Raw genomic sequence first — 25,763 nt, forward strand, 5'->3', positions numbered from 1 at the left:
CTAAGATATTTTAAATATATACGACGCGTCATATAAATAGTTAAAGTATAAACATTCATTACAAAAAGGTACTAAAACCAAGTTGCTATGACAACACTTCCACATATGTCACCGTGACTGGCGCAGTAAATACAAAATATGGCGAAAAAGCGCAAAAAGGTAAACAAAAATTCAACTTGAGATGTGATTTTTGAGATATTTTGAGATTTTTCGTGAGAAGTACAGCCGTGGGATCACTGTTTTAGTCGAATTTTATTTAACGGCACCCACTTAAATAAAAAAATAGCACTCTCAACATGGGCAAGCCTATTTTTCAGAACCGAATGGTGGGCTCGGATCCAAATTATGATTTTGATTCTTTACCTACCTTTGGGCGAATCCAAGGCGAATCCGGCCTGAACCTAACCCAAGCTAACCTGAGCCATTTTTGACCATTTTTTACTGGACCATGCTCTTCATACTGGGTTTCATTAACCACTGGGTGCATCATGCACACCACCGGTCAAATCCCTCTTTTGCGCCCTGTGCAAAAAAAGCAAAAAAAAAATCTATTTTTCAGAACTGAATGGAGGGCTCGGATCCAAATTATGATTTTGATTCTTTACCTTTGGGCGAATCCAAGGCGAATCCGGCCTGAACCTAACCCAAGCTAACCTGAGCCATTTTTGACCATTTTTTACTGGACCATGCTCTTCATACTGGGTTTCAATAACCACTGGGTGCACCATGCACACCACCAGTCAAATCCCTCTTTTGCACCCTGTGCAAAAAAAGAGTGCAAAAGACGGAAATGACCCCAAGCTCTTAATAATCGCTTTCAAAATTCAAAGACATCTCAACTGGTGTAAGTGTCATCAGATATTTGATGTTGATGTCAGTGTTTTATTCCAGCCTTTCATGTTGGATGCAAGAGCCAAGCTGCTATGCACCCTAACCCAAAACAACAACAACAGCCTCTCATGTTTTAATAACACTGGCTTATAATTAACATGTGCATTATTTTTCAGTTGAAAATTATGCAACCTGATCCTGTCTAAAAGAAGACTCTTCTCAACTAGCAGTCGATCATGGCTGACGAAGATGAAGACAGCACACTGCTCTGTGGCAGTAAAGGGTTGATTACCTTGGATGAGCAGCATCATTATGTCAGAGCCAAGCAGCAAGTTGATGCCTCTGATGCAGAATGTGGGAGATACAACATACTCTTGGATGAGGTTAGTGATTGCAATCAATATTTAGGATTTTGGTCATGAGTAGGTCAATGCAGATTTTTAACCAAGTCTGTAGGTATGCTCTAGGAACATATGGGCTGATTTATACATGTTTTTCTGCTCTATCATGCTGATGTCAGGCATTGATCATTTTTATTTACTAGAATGTATGCAAGGAGAATGTCCCCTGAGGGCCTGACTTATGTGGTCCACACAATGCAACATAAAGGCATCAGAGTGCATAACCTTAAAGGTGGTACAGCCCTGCATAAAAATGTTTGGATGGTTTTGACGGATGGCTCCTGGTTTGCTCAAGGGATGGATAATGCAATCTCCCATTCAGCTGCTGGGGTGGGCTACAGTGTCCATCGACACATGATGCTTGTTGTTTGGTCTTTGTATCATGCTTGTTCTGTCCACAATGTTTGACGGCCCTTTTGTTTGTGATGATGGCTTGTGTGATGTTTTGTCCATGCCTAGGTTCGACAGCAGCTGTGGCAGTGCCGGGAGCGGCTGCAGGTCCTCTCCAGCCGACGCGAGCAGGCGGCGGCACAGGCGCGCCATGCGGCACACACTGGCCGACACGCCAGTCTCGGATACCTGCGGGACCGACTGGCCGGCCTGGAGGCGAACGTGGCGCAGCAGCAGCATCGGCGGCACTGGCTGACGCACCGGCTCGTCACGCTAGAGTGAGCAGTAAACGGGTGGTCGGTGTCATATTCGGCATTGCAAGGTGTTTCATTTAACGACGCCGTGCTGCGGTCGAAACCAAATATACGCTCGATAAATCGCTGTTTGTACTGCTGCAAGGAACGCGATAATTGCTCTCTAACGCTATCAGTTATGACTACCAGTTTTTAGGTCTCAATTACTTGAGTAGTACCCGATAGTTAGGATCGGTTAACATAACGTGCCCTCGCTTTATCGCCAGAAAGTACGCAGCGGCCGCCGCATTTGACGACGGAAAGCTGGTCAGCACAAAGTTTTTCGTAAACGAGATGGAAAAGGACTTTGAACGGAGAAAACAGGCGCAGAAGAGCTGCTACATTCAGCGGGAGGAGAAACTGGCCAAAATATATGAGGTGAGCTCAGCACGTTTGTAGGATTGTTTGTTTGTTTGTTTTGTTGGGTTAGGCCCTTTCGGTCCAATTAGACCATTTCAGAGCCGGAAGGATGGTAGGAATTAGGGGAAGACATTGGTCTGGGCAGGCACCCTAGTGAGTCGCCGGGGCTGAGCCCGTCTAGAAGACAGGCCACCCAGCCCCAAGGCACTCACTGCACCCGGCTACGGGGTGCGCTCCCTCGGGAGCAGCGGTGCCGCTCCAAGGGAGCAGCCCGCATGAGATAAAGTTGCCTGTCCAGCCCGGAGGGGGGTTGCGGCGTGGAGGAGAAGGATTTCAGTATCCTGAGGATAGAAGCATGGAACGGTGTTTGTAGGATTCGCAATCAGCATAGTCGTAGATCGTACTGCAGTCTTGGATGTGCGTAGGACTGCCCATTATGATTACGCATACCGTCGTACTGTCTGTCATACTGTCAATAGAAGTGATTCGTTGTGCCGTGATTCTTCGGCCTGTTCTGTGGCTCTGTACGCGCTACCGACTCTGTCCTGCACTGCGCTAACGTGACCGACCGCTGACGCCCAGGACAAGGTGCGCCGACGGGAGGAGCGCAGTCGGAGGACCCTGCGCACCATGGCGGCGCGTGAGGACCAGCTGAGGCGGCAGGCTGAGGACGCAGCCGCGCGTATGGACGTGCATGTCTCAAACACGCTGAAAACCCTGCATAAACAGCACAAACAACAGGTAATGGATCGTGGACCGTCAGTGGATTCACACGTTTTAACGGACATTGCAGTCCGGTTACTGAGCTATCTTTTTGTTCATACTCTTATAAAATACCTCTCTCGATGCATTTTAAATGCAGGTATTCTTTTTGTCGTTCTGAAATTAATATGCGCGATAGCTTAAGTCATAGCTTAAGTCGATCTTTCGTACCGCTACCCCTTAATTCTCCTAGTCGCTCTTCGTACCAATCTTTGCATGGCTCAGTATCTCAGTACGATAACCGCCCATTTTGTGTTCATTCCCAGCTGCTGGCGTCGGAGCGTCAGCGCCAGCGTCGGTCTGACGCGGTGCGTCAGTTCGCGCGTCAGTTGGAGTACACGCGAGAGGTGCTCCGGGTGCAACAGCAGCTGCCCGCCCGCGCACCGGGGGAGGCTGCCGGCGAGCACAGCGCCCTCTCCAGCGGCACGCAGAAACTACAGGTCAGTGCGGAACGGGAGGTTGAATTTGGGTTGAATGGCGTTGGTTCTTGTTGCGCCACAGACTCACGATGAAAAGGCACACGCTTAGTATGTTGTATTGGTATACACACGGCTGCAGTTCCTCATTATCTTGAAGTATATCGACAATGGCAGTGGTGTCGAGGAGACGATAATGTATTTAACTTAAATCGATTTTTTCCGGTTACGTTCATTATATATCATGATTTTAACTATTATTGCAAAAGATTGCTGACATTAAGTCGCTATCAGCGTTGATTTCCTCACACGTTCTATGTGCGAACACGCGCATGTATTCACATATGTGCGGGCACGCATAGCGACACATTGTGTCACCTGAAGACGCTTCCAAGTGAAGTACGCTGGTCTCCTTTCGTTCGCCGCCAGTGCCGGTCGTTCAGAACGGCTCACAGTCCTTCTGACAGAGAGTGATGCTGGCGAAGTTGTTCGTCTCGTTGACGATGGTGGCGAAGCTGTGCTCCCCACTCCAGCTGAAGGTTGTACACGCTCCGAATTCGGCGTTAAAGTACCAGCGAGAGATGCTCCGGTTCCCGGGGCCCGGGTCCATTTGGTCGTAGCACCACGGTTTTCTCATCTGGCCGCTGAGAACCTCCATGTGCCAGACGAATAGAAGCACTAGCAGCCGCAGAAGATGTCGGTACACAGCCATGGTGAGGGAGGACGGAGTGAGCTGCGGCAGACCCCGGCGGTGACCGGTGCCGGAGGCAGGCTGTTTGGCAGTGACCGGCGGCGGAGAGACGCTCAGAATGGTTCAGAGTGAAGCTAAGGGCTAACGTGGCAGGGCCGGTCCTTGAGACGTTGTTTTCGTGACATTTCAGTCACGTTCGGTCGCCGTGACCCATTTTCGTGGCGTAGGTATCGATCGAGCGACTGTTGTTGGCCTGTCGCGGCCGACGGGAAAAGTGCCGACCGATGGCCGTTGACCTTCCACTTCAATTGTGCTAGTGTCTGGGGGAATGGACGAGTCGGTAGTGTTACCGGACCGGACATCAGCCTGTTTGTTTGAAAAGTAATTGAACTTCTTTTCAGTACTTAGGACGCGTGCATCATTGATAGGCAATAAAAAGTTAGCAATAAGATCAGTTTTATTGTTTTTTTTTTTTTTGTTCTCCCAAATGATGGCTGTAAACGTTTCCGCTTCTTCTTTTCATCCTGCATTTCCCTCTTGATCTTACTGTTCCCCTTTGATCGCTCGGATGTCTCCCTAATCTTCTCTCCCTCTCAGCACTCACCAACCCCGTCCCCTCCCCAGGCGCACCTGGAGCAGCGCCGTGCCACTCGGGCGGCCGCCGAGCAGTGTCGTGTCGACACCGCCGCTCGTCAGCGGGACAACACGCGGCGCATCGTCGCACGGCTGGTACAGGAGGAGCGGCGCCGGCTGCAGTCACCGCGGCCGCCGCCGGCGCCGCTCCGACCCCGCCGGCCGGGCCGCTCCACCCGGCCCCGCAGCCTGCCGCCGCTGACCGCAGAGTCAGGGCAGCTGCCGGACTCTACCACAGGTATAGAACAGTCAGCCAGTCCGGATAGCGGTGGAGCAGGCGAGGAGGCTGGCCGGAGTGCGGAGACTACCGTCTCGGCGATAGCGCGCCCGACTGACTCGGCCTCAGCTGATGGTCTGACTGACTCGGCCGGTCAGCATGAGGACATGCACACGCTGTCCTCTCCGGACTCTTCTGGATCGTCAACTCCGCCTCGCGGGCCCACCTCGGACGCCCACGGTAGAGCGCGGGCCTCCAGACTCTCCTCTGGAGATCTGGAGAGGCTGCAGCACCTGCTGGAGACGTCGGCCAAGGGAGGGGGCGGGGATGACGAGGGTGACGATCTGGGTGACGAGGGCTCCCTGGGCGGCTCGCTGGGCAGTGTGGGACGCCAGTGGATGAAGAGGCGGCCCGATATGCCGGTGGAGAGGCCGCCGGTCACCAGCGACCCGTGTCCGTTCAGCTGGAAACCGGACGTCATCGAGTTCAAGGTGGGTTGTGAGGTGGCAGGAAGAACATGGGAGTCTATTCGAACTGTTCATAAGGTTAACGTATATTTAGACTGGAAGATATATGTTGACCAATATGGTGTGAGAAATGAAAGGAGTTGCTACTTTCGTACTGTCGAACCTCCAAAAAAGAGTTTATGCTAGGCTGGGCTAGGTTCTTGTTCAAATCATGTTTCAAGTTTTGCAAAATGATATGATCGTTTCGCTGCCCTCCCACACCGAGGAAATGTATAAGTACTCATGTTGTCCCTTGACAATGGTCTAAATATTGTTCTCTCCTTCCCACAGGACTTCCAGGTGGGCTGGACGTACTACCGGCGTGTCTCGATCGTGAACCTGTCCCGGACCCGCTCCAGCTGTCGCTACATCGGCCTGTTCGAGCACAACTACTACCAGCTGGAGCAGCCGCTGGCCGAGAGTCTGCGCGTTCATTTCCAGCCGCCGGGCTTCCTGGGAACCGGGCTGGCGGCGAAACTCGAGCTCGAGTTCACACCGCGTATGCTCGGAGACGGAGAGTGTCTGGTACGATTCCAGGCGCCAAATGGGGAGTTCCAGGTGCCTGTGAGGTTCGTGGCTCAGCGAGCAGAGCCGAGACTAGACCGGAGAGCGGTGGAGTTTGGGGATCTGGTGCTGGGGACGCGAGTGAAGCGCAGTGTGGTGCTGAGGAACACTGGTAGTAAGGGGTGTCGGTTCACCGTGAGGCCCCTGGTACCGACCCCCACGGGGAGTGCGGAGGAGGAACGGACAGAGAGCCAGAGGCAGGTCACCTCTGCGGCCGCGGAGCACTCGGCAGTCGCTGTGGACAGGCCGGGCAGGGCGCCGCGAGGCGGGACTGCCGGGTCGGTCGGAGCTGTGGCAATCACTATCGCTCCGCGCGGAGGTACAGCAGGGTCGGTGGGAGCCGTGGTACCGATTTCCAGCTCTCCCGACGGAGCGGCGGTGGTCTCGACGTCCCCAACCTCCTCCCCCGCTCCTGCGACCAACGACTCACCCGCCCCTGCGACCACAGCCTCGCCAGCTCTCGCTTCGGGCTCTGCAGGGAACTCTGGGGCGTCATCATCAGCTGGTCCCGCCGCGTCCACCACCTCCCCAGAACCCGCAGTCACCACCAGCACCGAACAACAACCCACCTCCGCCAAAACGGCCACTGACATCGTCTCATCAATCCTGGATCAGCTGTTCGACCGGCTGCCCATCATCGACTTCGACGGGGGACTGGGGGTGTGCGGCAGCGGCGAGGGCGAGCTGCCGGCCGGCGGCAGAGCGCGACTTCACCTGGGCTGTGTGGCCGACCTGGAGGGCGCCTGGAGACAGCAGTTCGTCGTCGAGTTTGACGATCCCAACTGTGAACCGGTGAGGATGTGGGTTGGTGGTAAACTGGTGAGTGGGTGTCAGCTGGGAGGGGTTAGGATACGGGAAGTGAGAGTGGTGCTGATTTTTATTGATGCATTATTGGCTATTTTGGGTGTCGGCTATGATACAGAACATACAGCCACGATGCAGCCGTGGGTACACACGGAAACGACATTTTCTTTACGAAAAAAGTAGCATTCATTCATCCTCGTAGCTATGCGTTTTTTTTTTTGCTGATTTGTGAAGCGTAGCTGGGTAAAAGTATGCTCACTGCTAATAAGCGCCGACTCTGCCCTATCTTCTGTCCCATATCTATCCTCACACTCCTCTCCCCATCCTCAGTTTACGCTGACGGCGTCCTACTCCGGTCACGAGTTCCCGATCTCCGTGCGTAACCCGCACCTCTCGCTGGACATTTGTCTGTGCGGGCTCACCTACTGGGACACCTTCGAGATCGTCAACACCGGTAAAGTCGCCAGGTGTGTGCGGCTCGATTGAACGTGAGGAACGTGCGTGAATGTATGAAGTGCATATCTCCGTTGTAAATAATGTTCTGTGCTTATGCAGTGATGTTGGGAGTGGTTACGCTTAAGTTTGCCCAGTTGGATTTTTGTCGTGGTACTGGCAGGGTTTTAAGTGAGGGCGTTTCTAGTCTCATTCTTATTCTAGTGTCTTATTTGAGCTAGATAAAACTGTGACTATGGCTGGGCAATGGGCATGTTGAATGATCTGACTACTGTCACTTCGATTTCAGCCGTGTGCGAACTGTTGTGCCCGATGATATGAAGCCGTTCGTGGACATCCAGGGATCCCCGGCGCTGGTTCAGGCCGACAACTCGTTCAAGGTCAAGATTTTCTTCAAACCAAAGTAAGTGCCTTTGTTCGCAGTAAGAGCGGCAGCTGCTAAGCAATAAGCATGGCACGCACTTTGGAAGTTACCGAATAAATAACTCATTAACAAACCCGATGAGCCGCATATTAGCTTATCGACTTTTGTCGATTGATACACCAACGGATAGTGATGGACTTTTGCTAGTATAGCCATATTGTCCTCAGCTGTCCCAAATTTCCCCGTCTAACCTCTACTCCCCTCTTTCAGACGTTCGCTGCTCAGCCCTCCACACCGGTTCTTCGACCCCGCCACACACATTCTCGACTTCCCAGTGTCCTTCCACGTGGACGCCGGTTCACTGGGCGCCTCTCTGGGCGGCGCGCGAGGCGCCCCGATCGTGGGCTCCGTGCAGGCAGCTGTCTCCAGTAACCACGTGTGGCTGAAGCCGGAGAGAGTCGAGTTTGGGAGGGTCACCCTACTGGAGTCGGCGTGTCGGAGAGTGCAGCTGACTAATGGTGGCCTGACGGTGCAGCAGTGCCACTTCACCGGACTGCCGGATGTGAGAACCGAGAGGGCGAGAGACCTAAGGGGGAGGGGGATGGCAGTGTAATAGAAGTGAAACCCTAGACGTCTAGGCTAAAAAGTGATGCAATTGGGCGATGGTTGAATCCCAGGAACTTAATGAAACTCGAAAATTTGCATGATCATTTTTACAGTGGCTCGTATCGCTGCGCTGCTAAATTCAATGTTTATGCTATATAATGGTTTTGTTAAAACAAGAAATGTCCACATCGCTCCACCAGCTATCCGCTGAACTACTTGCTGAGCATGATATCACTGCGTTTGTCTCACCAGTCCGTCTGTATGACCGCCTGTTCTGACCCTTACACCCTCTACCTCCACAGAGTGTGACCGTTCAGCCGGGTAACGGCGGTGCGGTGCTGCTGCCGGGGGAGACGGTGCCTCTGGACGTCATCTTCTCCCCGTCCGTGTCCGGTCAGCACCAGTTCTCACTGGTCGTGGAGACGCTGGATGGCGGCAGGTAGGAGCGGGGAAAGGAAGTTGACAGGCATCACTCGTCACTGCCCCACGGTGTTTGAGATAGAATTGAAAGTCAGGCTCGTAGGAGGGATATTTGGATGTCATTATTTGCTGGCGCTCGTTGAATGGTCGATCGCTGCTTGTGAAGTACAAAGTGTTTCGAGTTGTCAGCCTCTTCCTCTTTCTCTGTCCCTTTCTCTTCCTACCCCTCCTCCAACTCTTCCTCCCTCTCTTCCCAGAGCCACTGTCACATGTCACGGCCTGGCCACCACCCCGCCCCTCTCTTTGAGCGCTACCAGTATCAAACTGAGCGGCGTGCCTGTCCAGGGAGAGAAGAAGGCGGCCGTTTACGTGCAGTGTCCTAAGGTGCGTGTTTACCGTGGCAATCTGCGTCGCTTGTAGACATCACTCGACCGACTCGATATTTTGCTTTCTGTGATTGCGATTGGTTTCACTGAGCTCATTGGAATGTCCATGATGCTTTAGCTCAACACTTTGCTTTTAGCACCAGCTTTAACTTTTTCTGTCCTTCCCCTCCAGGTACCGCTGGCTGAGGAGAAGTTTTTCGCCATGGGCGGCAGTTTCGAGTTTCAGCCGCCAGATGGCATCCCGGTGGCCATACACCCCATGGTGGGGTTCGTACCCTACAAACAGGTCAGCCGTGGTTTGGTTACCGTATCTGGGTGGGGGTGGGACAATGACTAACTTCAGTAAACGCTTGTCAAGTCTGGGGTAATTCGAGTCACCTTTAGTTGACGTAGTTGAGTCGTTTAGAGCGGAGAAGTGACCAAATTTTGCCGATCTACGCACACACCTGGTTATAGCGGTTAGATTTAATAAGCTTTAGTGCTCCTCTGTGTTACCGAGCTGGCAACACGGTGGATGTGCTGAAAACGCAATCATCTCTTCACGGTGATGTATTGCATAACGCATATCTATGTACAGTGCTGAGTACAGAGTACAGACATTGCAAGATTGGCAAAAACCGTGTTATTGTTTCAACATATGCACATTGCACACTGACTGATTACGCGTTAATGTAACTATGGCTGATACGTGTAATAGAGTTTTTAAAAGCAGCCTCACGACTAACTACGATCCCGATGAACACTACCCGAATGTATAGAAGCTGATCGGGCCGGCTGAGGGGCCCCGCCGCCGCGGTGTCAGCGGCCGGCGTCTTCTGCCCCCCGCGGAGGGGGCGGGGGACTGGGTGGGGGTGGGGGTCGGGCCGAACCCTGCCACCCGCGCGGCCGGCTGGGGCGTGCAGCGGCCGCCGGGACGGCACGCCCGCAGCTCCTCGTCGTAAGTTTCGCCCTCCTTGCAGCTGAACAGTTCCGGCTGCCCGCCGCTGCAGAGGTAGAAGTGCTCACAGTCGGACGCCGCGTGCTTCCCATCCGACGGACACACAAAGATATCGCTGGCGTCGTAGGCGGGAGTGGTAGGCGGCACTGGTGTTGTCGGCAGACCGGACTCGTCGATACCCAACATCCCAGCCTTGAGAGCGCGGATCATGGGGAACGGCTCTCCGGTACAGAACCCGCGGAAGTCGTCCAGAGAGACCGTCCAGACGGCGACTCCGCCCAGACCCGCCTCCCGAGCCATGCGAGCCTTCATCATAAGCGACGTCTCGTCGTCGAAGGCAACAATCTGATCCTCACCGGCGGCGTACGGTCCCACATCCTGAGGGAACGGCCGCGCCGCCGTCCAGCCCCTCCGACCCGTCTTGTCGCAGATCTCGTACGTAGCCAGAGATCCTTTGGCACGAGTGATGGGCCCGGCAGCACCGGGTCCGGACGAGCTAGCGTACAGACCGGCGAGCCGGGGATCCTCCAGGGTGAAACTCATCCCGAACGTTGGCACGGCGAGGTTCAGTTTGGCCATGTCTGCACCCATCTGTTTGAGCGTCTCGAGGGTGGTCAGGATATCTCGTCCGGCGGCGTCGGCCGGCGCTCCGGGTGGGGTCCGCAGCGGCGCGTGATGAGAGGTGACGCTCCGCTCAGTCACCTGGTATCGGTAACCCAGAACGTTGGCGTAGTCCACCGCAGCCGTCACTCGCTCCATGTCAAAGTGCTCCCGCAGCTCGTCTGGATGTGGAGTCAGCTCGACGGCCAGCAGCAGCCGCCGGCGTCCCGTGGAGGTCGTATCGCGGTCAAACGCCGCTCGCAGTGCCTCCAACAGACCGGCGTGGTCCTCGGGCGCGTGCGGCGGCTTCCAGTCCACATCCAGACCGTCGAAATCGTGTTCACGGAGGAATTCCACCGCCGCCTCTGCGAGCTGTTTGCGGCTCTCAGCCGTGGCGGCGGCGGCTCGGAGCGAATCCTGCTGCTGTCCGCTGCCTCCGATCATCGTGAGCACCTTCAGATCGGGGTTGTGCTCGCGGAGTTCCACTGTGCTCCGGTAGCCGCCGGTGACAATATCAGCGAACACGTCCAGCGGTCCGACCCGAAGTGTCTCGGCGTGCACCCCGGCTCCCACATAGTGGATATGGGTGCACAGGTGCGGCGGGATGTTGGTGGGAAGGAAGCGGCCCAGCGGCGGACGGTACCGTGCCCAGTTCTCGTAGAAGCACACCACCCGTGGGGCGGACTGGCCGGTGGAGGAAGGTGGTAGTGCTGTGAGCAGCAACAGTAGCAGTGAAGACGAGGGGAGCTGAAACCAGGAGCGTGTTGGTTAGAGGCATATACATAGATAGGTATCTCAGCAGTCCAACATTATGCGTTCTTTGACCTTGACGATCGGCAAATCTGCCATAGTCAGCTATCAGCTCTCATTGCTCGAATTGAGTGTATCCAGCGTATTTGGCGTCTTTCTTGTCGCCCGCCTGCTGATTGTGGTGCATTGTTACGGGGCAGCGCTTGAGAGGAAAATACTCGTAAGGGACTGGGTGGGGTCGAGGGGTGAGATTCTTGTGACAGGCTCAAATTATGGTAGGAATTTTCTTAAAAGGTCTCAGTTTCCGCCTAAATATTTTTCAGCGAATCATTGCATGTGCCTGCAATGCTTAGACTACTTCAACTGTTCGATCTCTTCACCGTCACCTTCAGACTTCAAAACCAGTATAGTGAGCACTGAGCAAGTTGCATCAGTCAGGAGGCACCGCATGCATAAACAATCGATTCCCAGTAAAGAAAAATGCAAGCACACGGCCGTCTACCTGTACCCAATGTTTCTCTCCTACCCACTCACCTTCATATTAACTCGTAGCACTCTCGTCGCCTCTCCCCAACACGCTCCTTTCAGCGCCCGGGCGGAGAAGTGGCAGTGACCACCGTCCCAGCGCACCCTATAAACTGCCCTCCCGCCGCCACTCCGCCGACTACTCGCCCAGTAGCGCTGTGCCTCGCGCCGCTCTGAGCCCCGCACGGCTCCCACAGATGCGGAGATGGCGCGAAACCGGTTTGGCGCCACTATTCTGTCGGTGCAGGGACAGACGTGCTGCTAAAAGCTGGCTGCTCTGGAGAGGTAGAGCGCGGCTGAGGTGTGGGTTTACCGGCCGCCTCGGGGAACTTTGTGGGGCTCGGGATGATTTGTACTGGTTCGAAGAAGCTGGTGGTCGGTTTTTGGAATCCCCGCGATGAGCAAGGCGCTCAAAAGAAGTCCCGGGTGACTGAGTTCACCCAGTTCTCAGACTCGGTGATAATATCTTGTGGAAGCTTTGAGGTACTGATTCATGTTCGTGGAATTTTAGCGGTTGTATGTACCACGGCACCGGGAAGTTTGTTTTTGGACACACATCCTAGGCTTCACTACTAGACATTAGCAAAAGACACGCTATGTGGTAACAGAAAATCCGAAAACCACGATACTTTTCCTAAATAATATTTCCCATGTTTATTACCATCCTTTTTTCACGTCACTGACAGATGTATTTGCTGGCGGGCTTCCCACGGTTGCGGGCCTACCCGCTCCGACTCTAGCGTCGGTATTCACCTCCCGTTCCCGTGCGTTTCCTCAGAGTCGCCGTGTCGAGGTGACGGTGTCGCCCATCCTGGATCCGACCGAGGTTCGTATCACCGCCTCGCTCCTCCGCTACGAACAGCTGGAGATGGAGCGGGCCGCCGAGCCGGAGGTGTCCGCCAAAGGTGACAAGGTGCGTCCGAAACGGCACGGCACGGAACATCAATCTGAGAACGTCTCATAACGATATGCTATGAGCAATATGCGATATGCGAAATGGCTTTTGATCATAAGCTCCCGATGGCGTGCAAGTTTTCTAGTGTAACTCTTATACGATTCTTATGGTTTCCTGCCTTTGAAGTAACAGTAGCTCAATGGCTATGTTGGTCAGTTTCAGTTTTTATTTTTATTTTTATTTTGACCAAGCATGATATGACATTTGCGATGACATACAACACGGATGATGAGGGACGTCAAAGCGCACCTAGTTGTCCGTTGATGTTTTTTTACGCTCATTTTTTTTTTTTTTGCTTCCTTTCACGTTGCATGCGTGTCGTATACTCTCCACAGAACAAGAAGAAGGGTCGTAAGAAGTCAGCGGAGAGGCCTCAGATGATCCTGTGTCCGGAGCCCTCCACCATCCACCCGGGCAGCGATCTGTACCGGGAGGCACAGCAGGTGCTTCTGAGGACGTACGAGCCGGCCACGTACCGTTACGTGATCCCGTGCTGCGTGAGGCACGGGGACACCGGTCAGGAGAGCAGTGGGTGAGAGAGAGGATTAGGGGGTTATCGGGGGTCTTTGAAAGACTGGAAGACTTAAACAACTGGCTTCTCAATGGTCCATAGCGGCGCGGTGGCTTAAAATCGCGCCACCACCTACATTTCGGTTGGCTGAGCTTCGCTTATGTAGTAAGCTTTGGCGTGGTAGATGATCGATTATTTCTGAACATGATCAGCAATTGGCTGGTCCCCGGCCCGATTTTAGTCTCTGTCCTAGTCTGCACCACAGCGGCGCGGCTCTGACACCCGTCCTCGTCTTTCAGGCCATGTGACGTTCTGTATCTCGAAATTGTCTACATCATGACTGCGCTTAACACCCAGTTTCTATCCCCCAGGCCTTGTGACGTACTGTACCTGGAGGTAGTCTGCACCACGGCGGCGCCCCACCTCGTACCCGCCTCGTCTCTGTGCCTCGACTTTGGTCCGCGCGTTCTGCGCGCGCCCGCCTACCTGGAGGTGGCGCTGGAGGGCGCCGGTGAGGGGCCGCTGCGGCCGCGCGCCTCGGCTCTGGACCCGCACGGACCGTTCAGACTGGTGGAACCGCTGAGGGAGGTGCCGCCGGGAGAGAGGAGTGTGGCGCGCGTCTGCTACACGCCAGAGAGGCTCAGTCAGGTAAGATAGGGACTAGATAGGGTTCAGTCAGGGGGGGGGGGGGGCGAAGGGGGACTGTGACGTGAATGGAAATGGCTGTGCTTCACTTTAAATCACATTCTCTTCCTTGTCTAGTGATAGTAACTCTAATCTCTTTCTAAATGACTGATGAATGAATGAGTTCTGATGGTGCTAATGCAAAAATAGTGCGTTAACTGACAAGACTGACGATGACGCTTTGCGGTAGGAGCTGGAGTTTTGGAACATTACCGGAGGGAACACCAATTTGCGATACGCCCTCTACGGTCGTGGAGTGAAACAAGAGTTCTCATTCACTCCGGAAGATGGCATCATCAACATGGGGAAGGCTAAGCTCGGTAAAGCGAGCAAGAAGCAGATCACGGTAAGCTGTTGTCGCCCTATCTTCACCATACTGCCTCCCCCCTTCCGTCGTTTCCATCCTCAGGATAAACAAATCATTCTCCCCCACGCCGCAACCCTCGGTCCGGGCTGGACAGGCACCTTTATCCTATGCGGGCGGCTCCCATTGGAGCGCACCGCAGTTCCTAAAGGAGCACACCCGTAGCCGGGTGCAGTGAGTGCTTGAGGGGGGGGGGGGGGGAACTGGTCGACCTGTCCCTCAACGGGCTCAGCCCCGGTGACTCACGAGGGTGCCCGCCCAGACCAATGTCTCCCCTTAATTTCTATCTTTCTTCTGGCTCTGCAACGGTCTCAATGGATCGAAAGGGCTAACCCAACAAAACAAAAACAAATACTGTCGACCTCCCCCCCCCCCCCAGGTACCGTATAGGCCTTTAGCTAAATAAGAAATGGAGCACCGCTTTTAACATTCCGTCAAATTAGTTTCGGTCGAATAATCCGAGATACCCACCATACCCTTCCTACCGCAGCAGCATGAAATGTCTCTCACTGCGGTGCTTTCGTGAAATTTGTATTGATTGACAACTTGGTATCACAATCCCTTGGCAAAATGGGCTTTCTTTTTTAAGATACAAAGGTACAGGAGCACAGGCTCATTATGGTCCTGATACTGCTATGATAGCAGTGTCTGCTATTATTATGTTTGTGCAATTTGTCTTTTCTTCAATGCTGTGAAGTTCTGTCAAAACTGTTTGCTATTTTTACTCGCCCTGACCTCGGCATGGTATTAATATTGGCCCCAGTGATGCTGTTTGATAAGTTGTATTCCCCACTTTCTCCTCAGTTTAATTTACCGAGGCTGGTCCCTGTACCGTTTGCCGATAGTACCGATAATGGTTTTGCGCCGTATTTCTCGACAGTCCGGTCCGCGACGTCACAGTTCACAGTTCACACACGTGGACTATCCAGTAGGAACGAGTGGGGATAGAAGCCAGCCGGCTGACGAGAAAGACGGCACGGATTAGTCCGTCTGGTGACGGATTAGGCAGCCGGGAGCCGAGCTCGTTCTAGTCGTACTGTCTGACTGGTTTGGTGGGCGTACTCCCGGCGTAGTTTGCCGATATAGAAACGTTACGGAGAATGGGAATAGCTCGTGGGTGAAAGCCGTGTGTGTAGTCGCTATTGCTGTCGACAATGGGCTGTTCAACTATGGTAGCTGTCAGCTGCCAGTCTTGTTGAGGTGATGCATCTTGAATTCCGATGTGCTTACACCGCCTAGCATGCGTTCATTGGTTTCACTGGATGTTTTTTCTTCTTCGACAATGTATTGTGAAGCCTACCAGAAGCCCCCAGCGCAGTCGAATCTGAATCTCAAAGCCACAGAGCTGTCTGGCCTCGACACTCGACACATTTTTTACAGTAGCCTTATCCGATGATAGAGCGCCAGTCTCATGAAGATGTTCGAAAGCTAGTACGTGGTTTGGCAGAATACCGTGTACGATCATTTTGTGTCCTTGGGATCGCATTTTTTTTTCAAATCCATGTAACTTGCAATGTGTTTTACCTGGAATAGGCCTCGTCAGTCGTCGTGGTCATTATCTTGTTTGTGATGCTGTGTTGATCTTGTTGCTGTCGCCTGATTGTTTGCATTTCTCATAAACTTCGCCCTTGGAATTTCTGCCTGAAGTGTTTCCTGTAAATAGCGTTGACGGCATGTTTGTCCTGACGGAACGGCTGTTCCGGCCTTTCGTGGCTATACCTTCCCCTACAGCCAGGCCCGCGGAACCCTTCGTGTCTTGCATCGCCCCAGTAATCCCGCTTCCCGAGGAGTGTTTATGATCAGTTCTCAGAGGCTCTTTGGATTCTAGCTTAAATCTGTCCGCTGTCGTGTTCTGGGACACCTATTGTTGTTTGTGTTCGTTCTGATCCAGAACACCGAGTTGACCTTAGTTTGCACTCAAGTCGTGATTGAAAGTGGCCGGGTTAATGTGTCTGTTGTTCATGATCAGGAGAGTCCAGTAATTTACACCAGCTTTGGCTAGCTTAATCCACATCAAGTGATAGGCTGGGGTAGTATAACAGATTAACTTTGATGGTTTTGGACCCTGGGCATTCATTTTCGGACTCCTTGTCTTTTATGGTGGTCTTGCCCCTCATACCTACCAATCATCTTCAAGCTTGCCTCTAACTTTGTTTCTTCGCTTTTTTTTTTTGCCTTTCGCCTTTGGCGCTCTGTCGTAGCCACACTCCTCACTATGTGCTGTTTCAGGTGACGAACGAGTGCGAGGCTCCCCTCGAGTTCGCCGTCGAGCTGGTGCCGGCGCCGCCGCTGCTGCCCGCTGACCCGGAGGTCAAGTCACGCGGCTCCGGCTCGGCGCGAGGGGACCGGCGCAGCGGGCGGCGCGAGCCAGAGCCGCAGCCGGCGCTGGCGGCCGCGTGGGCGGTGTCGGCGCAGCGGCTGGAGGTCGGCCCCTACCGGACGGCAACCCTGGAGGTGCTGCTGACTCCGACAGAGGAGGCGCTCTATGAGGCACAGCTCGTGCTGAGGCTCTTCAAAAGGCTGGATGAGCTGGTGTTCACAGCGACTGGGAAAACGCCGGGCTACAAGGCGCCTAAGGTGGAGAAGAGCGCGAAAGAGAAAGATGGGAAAAAGAAGAGTGCGGAAAAGAGCGCGGGACATAGCGCGGAGAAGAGCGGTAAAGGAAAGAAGAAGAAGTAAAGAATACACGAAGCGGCAGAGAAATTTAAGCATGGAATCACGTGAAAGAAATCTTAACAGTATTTTGCGTCTCATAGTCATTTGTCTGAAAATTGTCCTGTGTATATTATATTGTGAACGCAAATGCAGCGAATTTCTTTCATTTGTCCGAATTATGAAGCGTTAGCAGGCACGACTCTGAACTTCAACTTGATGCATTTCTCGTCTCGTTTCTCAAGGTTTTTAGCAATTTCTTCTATTTCTGAAAATTGGCAAGGGCACCGATAACCGATTTCTTGAGATAACATTGAAGCGGGAACAATATGGGACTTAATTTTTCCGCGCCTCTCATCTCTCGGAGTACAAACCACAACGGTCATTTCCAATCCGATTAATGCGCGGAAGCTCCGTGGCCTGAAAAATGAGCTCCAAAGACTTCGGACTTGACCTACTGACGTTGACCTACTTCACAATCGGGTAAAACTTTAGGATTTTGAGGGCAAACAATGTGCAATCCTAATGCTTTGCTCGCGTGAGGCGTAAGCCCCGAGCCCAGTAGCCACGTAACGAGTGTGAAGACCTTCGTGGTAGCTTATTTGTGATCTTGAAATATGAAAACAATGGTGATGCCTGCTTGTAAATGTTTAGAATTTATGTGTACATAAATTAGAACCAAGGAAATACCGACATGACCTAAAAGGCTACGTAGCTGGATTTGGAGGTCTATGGTATTCCGGAGAAGACGGTCGAGATCCCATTCCTAGTACATTTACTAGCATGTTGCTAAGTCGAATGAATGCATAGCACCGTTCTAGGGCGGGGTCGTTGTCAGTGAACGCATGTAGAAGTTCCCGTTTAAAAAGTAAATTACACATGTTGCGATATGCGACATTAAACCGTCAGGGATCATTTGAGAAGCAAGAGAATTAAGGATACATATTTGTCGTTCACTGGGAAGTTGACGTTCTGGAATAGATGTCTGACAGGTACATTACGTTAAGGGGGTCGCTTGACTTGACAATTGATCCGACTATTGAAAGACGGAACCAACATGAATCCCATGCTAATTACAAGTTGTCCTTAAAATTGGTAAAATTGTTAAGGCGGAAAGCGGTCACTCTAAATTTGTGTTGATGTGGGTCACCAAGTCTCGCTCATTGCGCGGTTTTGTCCGTTTCATCTTCCTTGCGTCTGGGTCTCAAATTATCTCGCTTAGTGCCGTGCGTCGAACTTATTTCTTTGTCAGTATTGTTTTATTGTGAGACAAGATAACAATTTCACGACAAACTCAGACAGGTTTTGGGACAGTGATCAATGATCATTGATCACCTTTTCCCTGGCTGAAGGTTAGGTGACGTAAGAAGATGCCCGTATCGAGCCCGTCATCTCTCTAAGGAACCCTCTCGTGACGACCGCAATCCCGCTCATTGCCGTGCCATTACCTTTGTACCGTTAGTGTATGTCAGGGCTGCACCATTGTGGCTCGTTTTCCCACCGAGCCCTGTTTGCGTGCATCATCTGAGCGGTCGGCGCTTGTCGGGTCATGGATGGCTGAATTTTATTGACGCAGTACCTGCGTGGAAAATCGACCCTACTGATCGCTCCTTGGAAGTGGACCTCAGTGGGCGATCACTGGTGTAACTGGTCATCGGCTGATCTCAGGTGTGGCCTTGACCTATCGGTCATTGACTGGTCATCGGTCGACTGTGACCTTCTGGTCACTGACCGGTCACGGCTGGTTTTCCAGTCCGCGTTCAGCGGCGAGCACCTCCTTCAGCTGCCGGAAACTGCTTTGAAGCGCCTTCAACCAGATTCATCCTCCTTGGAACACGATTAGCTAACCCACTTCCAACCTGTCTTCAACGAGTCTAAAATAGTCTTCAACCAGTAACCACCACCCACGCCTCCTACCGCCCACCGAAGTTGGACCCGGAGCCAGAGTCGCCAGCGAGCGACAGTCGCAGCTTGCGAAACCGGTCGGAGCTGCGGGTCGGCTCCAGAAGTTGGCTGCACCGCGCGGCGCACCTGATCGGCCGCCGCGCCCCGGTCTGGGTCGCCGGGAGGAGGCCGGTCGGTCGGACGGTCGGAGCAGACGGGAGTCAGTCGCGTACCGGTCGCCATAGTGAGAGGAGCGCCAGCTGCAGACATGGACACAACGGGGAGACACTATCTCAGAGCAGGTGAGAGAGATTTGGGGATGGGACGGGAGTGTTTGGGGTCAGACTGATCTGCGAGCTTAATTTGTTGTGAGCTTAATTTGGGTGTTTGTGTTTGGTTCGTTTTGTTGTATCGCCCTGTGATGTCAGTGGGGAGGGTCGAAGCTGAGCTTCAGTTATGAGCTGGAACCGGTTGGGTGTCTCGCCTCTATGTGGTCACTGTTGCTTCAACTGCTTTCGTTGGCGATTCTGTGTTCATCCATTTCTCAATCGTGCACTTTCGTAAATTTCCCGAAAAAAAGAGGTCGTACCGTCATTTTTAATGTGCGTCTGCTCGAAGCCTGGATATGCAATCGGTTTCAGCAGCATTGATAAAAGGAAGCCTAAATTTGTACGGTAGCATGCCTTTGGTTTGATTATTAAGTCCATTCCCTAATCTCGGTTGCGGCATGAACTACCACATGTTAAAGTACGACATCGGCACATGGTCTCCGTCGATGACGTCACACCACATGGCCGAAGTCCATTTCGTCAGGAACCGGTGGTCCTTTCGGCACGATTGCTCAAATCCCGGCTGCTCCCCGGTCTGTGTAATATTTTGCAATGTGCGCCTAGCGCAATCCGACCTTCGCTGCGGGCGCCGCGGGCTGTGCGGCCGCCTGTCCTGCGGCCCGCCCGGTGTCGGGTGCCCGCCGTCTGTGACCCCGCCGGCGGCCAGTTGACCTCGGCCGACCCTCTCCCTCTGACAGCCGCGCTCCTGCTGCTGGCTGCGACCGCCGCGGGCCTCGTCATCGAGAAGGAGAGCCCGCTGCTCGATCTCAATGACCACCTCCTCAGGGTAAGAACGTGCTCACGGGCATGCACGAATGGGTTCTGGAAGCAAATGTAAGATTATGATATAAATGCCACTATATAGTTATCCCCACATTTCCAACCTCGCCTGTTGATTGAACTAAATTACGCTAACCACGTTTTCCTTTCTAAAATCAAGTTTTTTTCTCACTTGAATCTAAGTTAGAAGTGCTTGTAATGCTTCGGGCTCGGGCCTATTTATCACTCGCTCGTCTCGTTTTTAGGCGAGCCGTCTCCGATCAGCTGATGGCCTCTCCGTCTGACCGTGACCGTGACCCTGGCCCGCTTCTTTTGTTGGCCCGGTGAGCGTGTCGTGTTGTCACGCTCGCCGGCTGCCGATGTTTTGCCGATGTTGGTCTGGACGCTTCGAATTATGTTTCGGTGTCAGTATTGCGGTGCATGAGCTCGGTGCGTGACCCCCGGTCGCTGCAAATACTTCCCTTCAAGCATAGTGTGTGGGCGGGGACACCGACAGCATTATTTATCGATGGTTCCCGTCCCGGATCCCGAGACGCGACATTTCTTGCTGCACGCTGGTGTTTTGTTGATTCTGCTACTGCCCAGTGTGTCCGCCTCTGCTGTGGTTTTCGAATGTCGCTCTGGTCGCCAAATATGTCAGCTATCCCTTTGGTGATGGCTCACCGCTGAAAAAGCAGCACAGGAGTCTCTGAAGCCCACCGATAATAACATTTACCACAGTCCACAACTATGCCCTTCTTTGACTTTTGTCATTCGCTGCTGCACGGCCTGTCTCCCTCAGTGCATTGGTTTGACGTCGGGATCTCCGTAAATTGCGATCCACGGAATCTAACCACCGCCGTTACGGCCAATGCTGGTTTCGGCCAGGCCCAATCTACCGGCTGGATTTTGGACAGAGTTTAGCTTCTGTCTCCCTGCCGTTCGGATGGCGCTGGACAGCCTTGGATTATAACTCCACCGTCGTAACGCCTGCTGATCTGATCTGAGTGGATAGTGCGGTGGTCGCCGCCGCACAGTGCCATCGCTTCGGTGTGTAACCCCAGGTCTAGCTACCGCTGAGACTGGGTCGAGAAGTCGTGACTTATGGCACTGAGGCTCAGGCTGAGCCGAACCGGTCTGAGCACTGCTCGGATCAGAGTGCGGTGACCCAGGCGTTAGCCCGACCTGCGTCTTACCGGACTCAACGCGGAAGTGTCTCGGGATGAGTCAGTGCAGTTCTACGAATCTGGGTGAGAAATCGTGTCCAGATAATCTGTTCATATCATCTGCATATGAAAGGACGTAAGATGTTCTAGGAGTTTGACGCCGCTGGTGCAGCTCCGATGCACAAAGGTATTTAGAAATGTCTAGCTTTGTTTCTCCCAAACATATTATGAACAAGTGATCAGAACGGACTGGATTGCCCTTGGGACACACTGCAACTGAAAGGTCTCCGGGGTTCGACGACACCTCTGCCGCCTCTCCTGGCCATCTCGGCGGTCGGCCTTGGACGGACAGCCGCCGGACGGAGCAGTGAATGTCTGTACCGGTTTGTCGTGCAGTTGACCGGGCCTGTGGCGACGCCGGTCACTGTCCTGAGCGCTGCCGGCGGCCGCGGCGGGCCTATCGGCCCATCAGCCGTGGGTGTCACCTCAGAGCCGCCGCTGTCAGAGCTGGAGAGCCAGCAGTGGGCGCCGCTCTCCTGGATACGATCTCATGCGCTGCGCCTTGGAGCCGGGTCAGGTCGGCGCCGGCTCGCCACTGCGGTAATGAGGTGTATGCGCCGTAACGGCCATACGGGTACCGTTAGCTGCCAGCCGCCGCGCCGGTCGGTCTCTCTGCAGTAGAGCTTTGGGTCACCGTCTCACTGCTCTGGAGCTATGAGCCAGCCCTCGGCCCGTAAATCTGCATAGAAGCTATGAGCCAGCCCCCGACCCGTAAATCTGCATAGGAGCTTTGAACGCCAGTCTCTGGAGTGCCGAGCAACCGTTCCTGGCTCGCAGCTGCGCCCATCCCGTATACTAGATTCGCCTCAGATTTATTCGGTGAAAGGTCCATCCCCATATAGCCAGCCTGCAGCCTCCGGTCGCCTCCGGCTGCTGCTGCGCGCATCTGTCAGCTCTCGCGCAACGTCGAGGGCCGTCGCCGAACCTTTTCATTGCGAGTTGCGTACCTACTTCTGGAGTCCTGAGCATTTCACGAAAGGTTTCGTGACCGCCTATTTTGAGTCCTCGTGATTTGAGATAAATGCATGAGCGCGATTGATCCTCGATTGAAGAATGAGCATCTTACTAGCAAAAGCTATCCGCTGGGAAAGAGGAACATTCGTTTAGAATAGCAATGTGCGGTCAAAAACATGTAATATGTCGGGTCGCGGAGGTTAGCTGATAGGTTGATAGGACCTTGTAAAGGTGCCCCCCCCCCTCTCCCCTGGAATTAGATAGTTTGGACTTTGGAGTATATGGTTTTGAATGCAACCGCATATGTGCGATGCATTGTGAACTATTATGCATTTTTCAAAGCATAAGACAGGAGTGGTCACTGGTCAGAAAGCATTCTTTTCCGGTGACATGGGAAGCGATGGTGTCATGTTAAGTCTTCCAAAGAGTTAAGCCGTACCGTTTACCAAGCAAAGTGCAAAGTTTTCGGCGTTACGATCCATAACGAGCACGCTTCAAGTATGGCCCGATGGGCAGAACGCTGGCGACAGCCGCATATCGGTGGTACAAATCGTCAGTATCGCGGCACTGCAAAGCTAGCTATCCAGGCTGAAAATGCTTTGCGGTACCAATTTGGGTTCTTATGTAACAATTCCCTTGGTACGATGGCACGTGAACGCAGTGGAATGTAGACAACTGTCCTTTATATAGTCCCGAAAGCAACGTAGCTAGAGGGGTGTGCTTTAATAGAATATACACACCGCTCATGGCTCACGAGTCGTCATTATATACTCTTTATCGAACCTTGCATCATACCATCACAAACCTCACCGTCTGGTGTGGTTTTTCCGGCGGTACCTGATCTGACCTGACCGGACCTTTCTCTGTGTCACCACAGGAGGTGCTCTCTGGCCAGAAGAACGAGGTGGTGTGCCGGCGGCACCTGACCTGACCTGATCTGTCCTCTCTCCCCTCAGGAGGTGCTCTCGGGCCAGCAGAACGAGGTGGTGTGTCCGGCGGCGCTGTTTAACGTGATTGCCGGCGCCCACCGCGCGGCCAACACGGAGATCCAGAGTCTGATTCAGAGGCAGCTGGGCACCGCCAACCCGGCCCAGCTCAGCCAGGCCATCGACCAAATGGTGAGTAGGCAGTGTGTGGGGTGGTGTGGGAGGGGCGCACTCTGAATCGCAGTATGGTCGTGTCAGTGTAAAGGAGTTGAAGTCTGCTATAAACGTGCTATTTGTGCTGCAGCATTTTAAGGCATTTATGCTATTAAAAACCGTCATGTCATTGCCTTTCTTGTTTGGTGCGATGACAGCTGTTCGGCTGCCTGAAACAATGTATGCGATTGATATGATCAAGTTATCATACAATGCAGTCTCATTGCCGACATTTTAGCAGAACGCAGATTTTCAGCAGATCGTAAATTCGGCTCCGTCTCACCTCTTTCCCTTCCCACAGGCTGCTGAGAAGTCCTCCGTGAAGAGCTTCTTCCGGGCGTACAGCATACCTCGCGTGCGCACCGAGTGCTCGAAGCCGCAGGTGACCTCTGTGTCCAAGCAGCAGCTGTGCGCGCGGCTGCTGCAGCTGCTGTCCCCTCCCACCGGCCGGGAGCTGGACCTGGGCGCCGCCGAGGCGGTGCGGCAGATCAACTCTGACGTGTCGGCGGCCACGGACGGTCTGATTTCGGACCTGTTTACCCACCTGGATCCGGACTCGCGCCTGGTGCTGGCCGCTGCTCTGGCCTTCTCCAGTCCCTGGCTGCCCGAGCTCACCATCTCCACCAAGGAGCTGCCATTCCGCCGGCCGGCCGGCGAGCAGGCCGTGCCCGCCGTGCTCGTCTCCGGCTCGATGCGGTTTTTGAACGCCAGCGACGACGGCCTGTACGGCGTGGCCGTGCCGTACAACGACAACGCGTTCCACATGGAGATGTTCTTCTTTGTGGCAGCGAACCGGAGTGAGGACGTCGTGAGCAAGCTCTCCCGGCGGCACTACGAGGCGCTGGCGGAGATATCGCCGCTCGAGACCCAGGTGCTTCTCACCTTCCCCAAGTTCTCCATCAAGTCCGTCAAGCACGACTACCGCGACGTGGCCCTGTCGCTCGGCCTGGGCCCGATGCTGGAGGGCGGCCTGGGGCCCAACGGTGCCGACAAGGTGGACCAGCTCGTGCACCGGGCCGTCATCGATGTCGACGAGAAGGGTACGCGCGCCGCTGGAGCGGCCGGTATCAGCATCATCCCGCGAGCGGGCTCTGACGAGAGCACGCCGCGCGCCGTGCTGCAGCTCGACCGGCCGTTCGTTGCCTCTGTAATGCACGTGGAGCTGGGCCTGCCCCTGTTCACGGCTCACGTGGTGGACCCGCTGGTCGGCGCGCCGGCCGGCCGCCGCAGTCCCGTCAGGTTCTGAGGAGTGGTCCGGTGGGCGGGGAGTGAGGCGGAGTGGAAGGGAGGGGGATTGGTAGAAATTGAACGCGGGTGGTAGATGCAATGATAGATGTTTTAAATGCACTAGTTTGGATCACGAGATGTGGCTTTACATAAAACGTGAGCGTACAACGCGAGAGCAAAGCCCACGGTAAAGAGTTATTCATTTTGAACTAAGATTTTATGTTTTGTTGGTCAAAATAAAGTGTGCAATAAGCTACAGTGCTTGAATGATGCAATCGTGTCGTGACCAGAGTGGGCTCACCTGTGTTTCCTTTCAGCTATAAAATCCCAGTTACGTCGGTAGGGAATATTATGGAATATGGATGAATCTGCTTCTCAGTTCAGCCGAGTCACACATATCGTGTCTTGAAGAGCGGCATTAAATCAGTTGTAATAGCGACCTTTTTACTGCGTTTGTCACGAATATACGCTGCAACCTGCACATCGAATGTAGTTCTGATGATACAATCGTCCTTTGAACTTTTACGATTTATTGCAGATTATTCCGTTCAGCGTGCGTCATTATTGGCTTCTTAGTGGTGTTAAGTCTGATTAGTTTTGGTTGGATCATTATACATTGAATGTATGTCACGGATCTTAAGCTTTCGTTTGATCCGTTGTTATTATGACTTATAGGTTTAGAAGCGGATGCCGGGAATTTCTGAAAAGTCATTTTCCAGTGAAGTTTTTAGTTTATGCGACGTGCGATTCGATTACCTATGATAGTGGCAAACGGGTTATAGGCACAAACGCGTAGAATGCTGACCTTTATAGCGTGAGCAGGCACTTCTACAGAAACGCTTATTACGCACACACAACGCACTACGCAGGCTGCAGTATGAAAAACGCATGCGAGCTGTGCAAGATTACTTGCTAACGAGCAACGCTCCCATTGCCATCTCAATTTTCATTAACGTTTACGAAAGTTTTCGCAGCCCCGAAACGGGCATCTGATCGCCTTACTTTGGGCTCGAGATGATGACTTTAGCCTGTCTGTAAGAGGCTTGGGCTTGAATTACACGTTGGATGGCCACACACGCCTTGATACTGTATGTGCAATATGCAGTGTGCCCGGTGCCGTGGGGACTAACTAGCACGGCCGACCTGGGCTGCTAGCGCCCTCTTCCGTTA

General features: G+C 53.5%; 3 protein-coding genes across 6 annotated transcripts; 2 read left to right on the plus strand and 1 right to left on the minus strand.

Annotated features, from left to right (window-relative positions):
• The first annotated feature begins 137 nt into the window (after positions 1–137).
• Positions 138–18,359, plus strand: LOC122389912 (cilia- and flagella-associated protein 74-like). 4 transcript variants are annotated; one of them, XM_043382407.1, is made up of 19 exons: positions 138–159; positions 1,008–1,214; positions 1,692–1,900; positions 2,143–2,293; positions 2,858–3,016; positions 3,304–3,477; positions 4,769–5,485; positions 5,792–6,856; positions 7,199–7,335; positions 7,611–7,724; positions 7,956–8,247; positions 8,594–8,730; positions 8,969–9,095; positions 9,270–9,383; positions 12,688–12,822; positions 13,200–13,396; positions 13,747–14,023; positions 14,250–14,405; positions 16,653–18,359. In XM_043382407.1, the coding sequence occupies exons 2-19, from the start codon at positions 1,068–1,070 to the stop codon at positions 17,100–17,102; spliced, it is 4,758 nt and encodes a 1,585-aa protein (XP_043238342.1). In that variant the 5' UTR covers positions 138–159; positions 1,008–1,067; the 3' UTR covers positions 17,103–18,359. The 4 variants fall into 4 exon arrangements, with proteins under 4 accessions (XP_043238342.1, XP_043238343.1, XP_043238344.1 ...); XM_043382408.1 differs by having other exon boundaries at positions 159–183; XM_043382409.1 differs by lacking the exon at positions 138–159 and adding an exon at positions 175–212.
• LOC122389914 (chitinase-3-like protein 1) lies at positions 9,632–12,066 on the minus strand. Its single transcript, XM_043382410.1, has 2 exons — positions 11,919–12,066; positions 9,632–11,381 (listed from the first exon to the last, which is right to left on the minus strand). The coding sequence occupies exons 1-2, from the start codon at positions 11,922–11,924 to the stop codon at positions 9,840–9,842; spliced, it is 1,548 nt and encodes a 515-aa protein (XP_043238345.1). The 5' UTR covers positions 11,925–12,066; the 3' UTR covers positions 9,632–9,839.
• Positions 18,360–19,227: 868 nt separating the features above from the next.
• Positions 19,228–24,612, plus strand: LOC122389910 (corticosteroid-binding globulin-like). The gene is made up of 4 exons (XM_043382404.1): positions 19,228–19,261; positions 19,987–20,075; positions 23,184–23,345; positions 23,668–24,612. The coding sequence occupies exons 1-4, from the start codon at positions 19,228–19,230 to the stop codon at positions 24,610–24,612; spliced, it is 1,230 nt and encodes a 409-aa protein (XP_043238339.1).
• The last annotated feature ends 1,151 nt before the right edge of the window (positions 24,613–25,763 follow it).

The sequence above is a fragment of the Amphibalanus amphitrite genome, unplaced genomic scaffold (genome assembly GCF_019059575.1).
Source record: "Amphibalanus amphitrite isolate SeventyFive unplaced genomic scaffold, NRLGWU_Aamphi_draft 000376F_arrow, whole genome shotgun sequence".
Classification (NCBI taxonomy): Eukaryota; Metazoa; Arthropoda; class Thecostraca; order Balanomorpha; family Balanidae; genus Amphibalanus; species Amphibalanus amphitrite.